This window comes from Dermacentor variabilis, chromosome 2, assembly GCF_050947875.1.
Source record: "Dermacentor variabilis isolate Ectoservices chromosome 2, ASM5094787v1, whole genome shotgun sequence".
NCBI classification, from domain to species: domain Eukaryota; kingdom Metazoa; phylum Arthropoda; class Arachnida; order Ixodida; family Ixodidae; genus Dermacentor; species Dermacentor variabilis.
The window spans coordinates 18,693,762-18,696,890 of NC_134569.1; the positions used below are offsets into that span (position 1 = coordinate 18,693,762).

The 3,129-nt window shown below is 51.9% G+C and overlaps 1 protein-coding gene across 2 annotated transcripts; it reads right to left on the minus strand.

The window, feature by feature from the left end:
- Positions 1-268: 268 nt before the first annotated feature.
- On the minus strand, positions 269-2,405 carry Rap2l (Ras-associated protein 2-like). Of its 2 annotated transcripts, none has more exons than XR_012825881.1 (2): positions 1,479-2,405; positions 269-563 (listed from the first exon to the last, which is right to left on the minus strand). XR_012825881.1 is itself a non-coding variant. In XM_075679808.1 (2 exons), the coding sequence occupies exon 1, from the start codon at positions 2,077-2,079 to the stop codon at positions 1,534-1,536; it is 546 nt and encodes a 181-aa protein (XP_075535923.1). In that variant the 5' UTR covers positions 2,080-2,402; the 3' UTR covers positions 269-563; positions 1,525-1,533. The 2 variants fall into 2 exon arrangements, 1 of the variants encoding a protein (XP_075535923.1); XM_075679808.1 differs by having other exon boundaries at positions 1,525-2,402.
- Between the last annotated feature and the right edge of the window lie 724 nt (positions 2,406-3,129).

The window sequence follows — 3,129 nt, forward strand, 5'->3', positions numbered from 1 at the left end:
TTATGTCATTTACTCTGTCTCTTACTCTCCTGCTTGGGCCAAACTAGTGGCTCACATTTCGAAACAAAACTTTCAGGCTATGCCTTGTCACTGGTTATGCATTTTCTGTTGGCACTTGAGAATTTACTGCCAAAAGCTACAAGTGCATTTGGCCTCTTTAGCCAATAACACAAACATCTGTGCGACACAATTCATTAAGATATGCATGACATTGCACTATCACCAGACAAGTGGCTACTTCTGCAAGAAGCGAGCCAAAACGCCAACACCATGGGCAACATTCTGTTTATTGCACTTGCTAAGTCACGTCTGTTGGGGCTGTGGTAAGCAGGTAAAGGAACTGGCCAGGGACGAAGAATGTGGAAGGCACCTACTGTTCTGTCGGCAATCTTTGTTCCTTCTTCCGAGTCCCATAGAAAAAACATTCAATGTAACGACACCTAAAACCGTACACACATACACAGTGCTGTGTTCTGCTGCCTCCTTCGGCACTGACTGTCCTGTAGCAGTCTGGTAGCTCCTTCTTCCGGTTAAAAAAGCACTCGCTGCCTCCATGGGATGATCTGCAAAAAGAATATTTTACTTTAGCCTGCACCAATCAAAGGATGCTCACGCTGATGTCCTGACTAACAACTAAAGTAGGCGATGTGTCACAACTGGCATGCAGCTTAGTGCACAGAGACATATGCCACAAGGTATGAAGGAGTGTCTGAACGAACAGTTTGCCCTATGAAATTACAACAGCAGCTAGCACATATGGCAAAGCACTTCAGCATTCAGGTGTACAAGTTTTACAAACTTGTACTGATATGTCCAAGCCTACACGACAAAACTAGTTGATGCCTGAAAAAGCAGATGCTTCTTCCGTGGTCGGATTTAACTCGATGGTGGCATTAACATAGATGCACACTATTCACTCATCTTTAACAGCAATGGTGTGGTAATGCATATATAAAGTTGAAACGTCATTCATTTTGTCAGACAATTCCAATCATTTCTTACACGGCACGTGGGCTCGCCACTAAGGTTCACACTGAGGATACACTGGTTGAGGACATGTAAACTTGAGCAAGTAGAAAGGAATTTCCAGGCCATGGCCTGCAGCCGCTAAACAAAGGACGCCTCACTTTTAGAACGGCCTTTGGTGGCGCGTGATGTCTGTTGTCTAACGCTGTACTTCCTTGGCTCCTTTCATGGTTTGTTTCACCTTTCTCGGCACTAAACATCCCCTTTGGATTTGCTTTTACCATTTAGAAATGGATATGCATCTCCGAATGTGCTCGATCCGCAGACCCCCAATTCGCAGTCCAGAATCTTAACCCACTCGCAGCACTGACAAGACCAGCACTTGTCCGAGTCAGGCGGCGTTGATGAAAGACCGGCAAGGCATGAGAACATGCGCCGCAACAGAGAATGCGATCACATGAAACAATCACAGGCTTAAGGCTATCACACGGCAAGTAGGCGTCGTCACCCACCGTGCACGCAAGAAGGGCGGCGGACTTCCGGCCAGGCTTAGCTCACCTGTCTGTGCTAAAGCAAGGCGCAGCATCGGTAGCTGTATTTCTCCTTGGGCGGCAGCACGTTCATCTCGCGCACGATTTCGGCGAACATCTCGTTGACGTTGCAGCGGCTCTTGGCCGACGCTTCCATGCAGGGGCAGCCCCACAGCTGCGCGAGCGCCTCCATCTCGGCGCGCGTAACCTCGCGCTGGTGCTCGAGGTCGCACTTGTTGCCCACGAGCAGCACGGGCACGCGCTCGGCGTTCTTGACGCGCAGTATCTGCTCCTTCATATTCTTAATGTCCTGGAACGTGTGGTGGCTCGTGATGGAGTAGACGACCACGAATCCCTGGCCGTTCTTGATGTACAGGTCGCGCATTGAGGCGAACTGCTCGGTGCCCGCCGTGTCGAGTATCTCGAGCACGCACGGCGCCTGGTCAACCTCAATCTCCTTGCGATAGAAGTCCTCGATGGTCGGATCATACTTCTCGGTGAACACGCCCTGCACGAACTGTACCGTTAGGGCGCTCTTACCCACGCCGCCGCTACCCAGCACCACGACTTTGAACTCACGCATCACGCATCGCCTGTCTGCAGGCGCAGCGGGCGCTAGGCCTACGACCACCACTTGCCCCACTCTCCTCGGGCGCTACAAACGTCTCTATCTACCGCCCGCTGCTAGTAGGCATGGTGCCTGCGGATAGCGTGGCCCGTGTCACCTGAACGACGTTGACAGGACGCACGGATGCGCTGGCCGCTGGGCGGCACACTGACTCATAATCACTAAGGCCCGAGAGGGCTTAGTTCCTCTAATCACCGCCCTCTTCGTAAAAGTGTCTTGCAGCAGGGAAGCAGAAACCACCGCAGAACAACCAACAACTTGGCCCGTGCTCGCCACTGTCGTCACTTCCGCGTGTCCTTCTACACCGCTAGGGGGTGCCGAGGAACGCACCGAGGCGCGCGCCTTCCCAGCGTCTCTTGCGGCGTTAACAGGAAAAAAGCGCGGGATTGATTTGCATGCGCGCCGTCACTTTAAGCGCCTTAAGGTTGGAATTTCTTATGACATCATGACAACGTGTTTATTCCTGTGGGGTACGACAGCGCAGTGCAACGACATGATTGAAAACTTCATTTCGACAGGTGTTTACATGAGTGTTTAGGTTTGCTGTTGGTTTAGGCGCTACCAGTCGCAGTTTTCTTGATTTCTTTATTTCTCTCTGGATGGGCGCAGAGAGATAGGAACCATTCATGGAAGCGCGCCAGACTGTCGTGCGAGCGAAAGCGCACTCGTGCCGTGCACTCTCTTCCTCAATCTCTTCTTTCTAAAAACAAAGACTGGGGCAGACGACGCTCTGTCCTGCGCATTCGTTCTCTCTCGCCCAAAGAACGCGTGTCAGCGCCGTGTCGAGGAACAATCGCGACCCGTGAAGGATTTTGACACACTTGCGGCGTTTCTGCGAGCGCCATTGTTTTGAAAGCATGAACTGGGTCGGCCGAGCTCACACGCGCAAACGTGATGCGGTAACGGCGCAGGTCCCCCGAAGGTAACCTTTGCAAGTCCCATAAATGGCGACCGGTTCCTGTCAAAGGATAAAACGTATACACTGCGATGGCCGGAATGCTGAAT

Bases quoted from the DNA above. Each gene is read 5' to 3' on its own strand.
- Rap2l (XM_075679808.1), bottom strand. From the start codon at position 2,079: ATGCGTGAGTTCAAAGTCGTGGTGCTGGGTAGCGGCGGCGTGGGTAAG.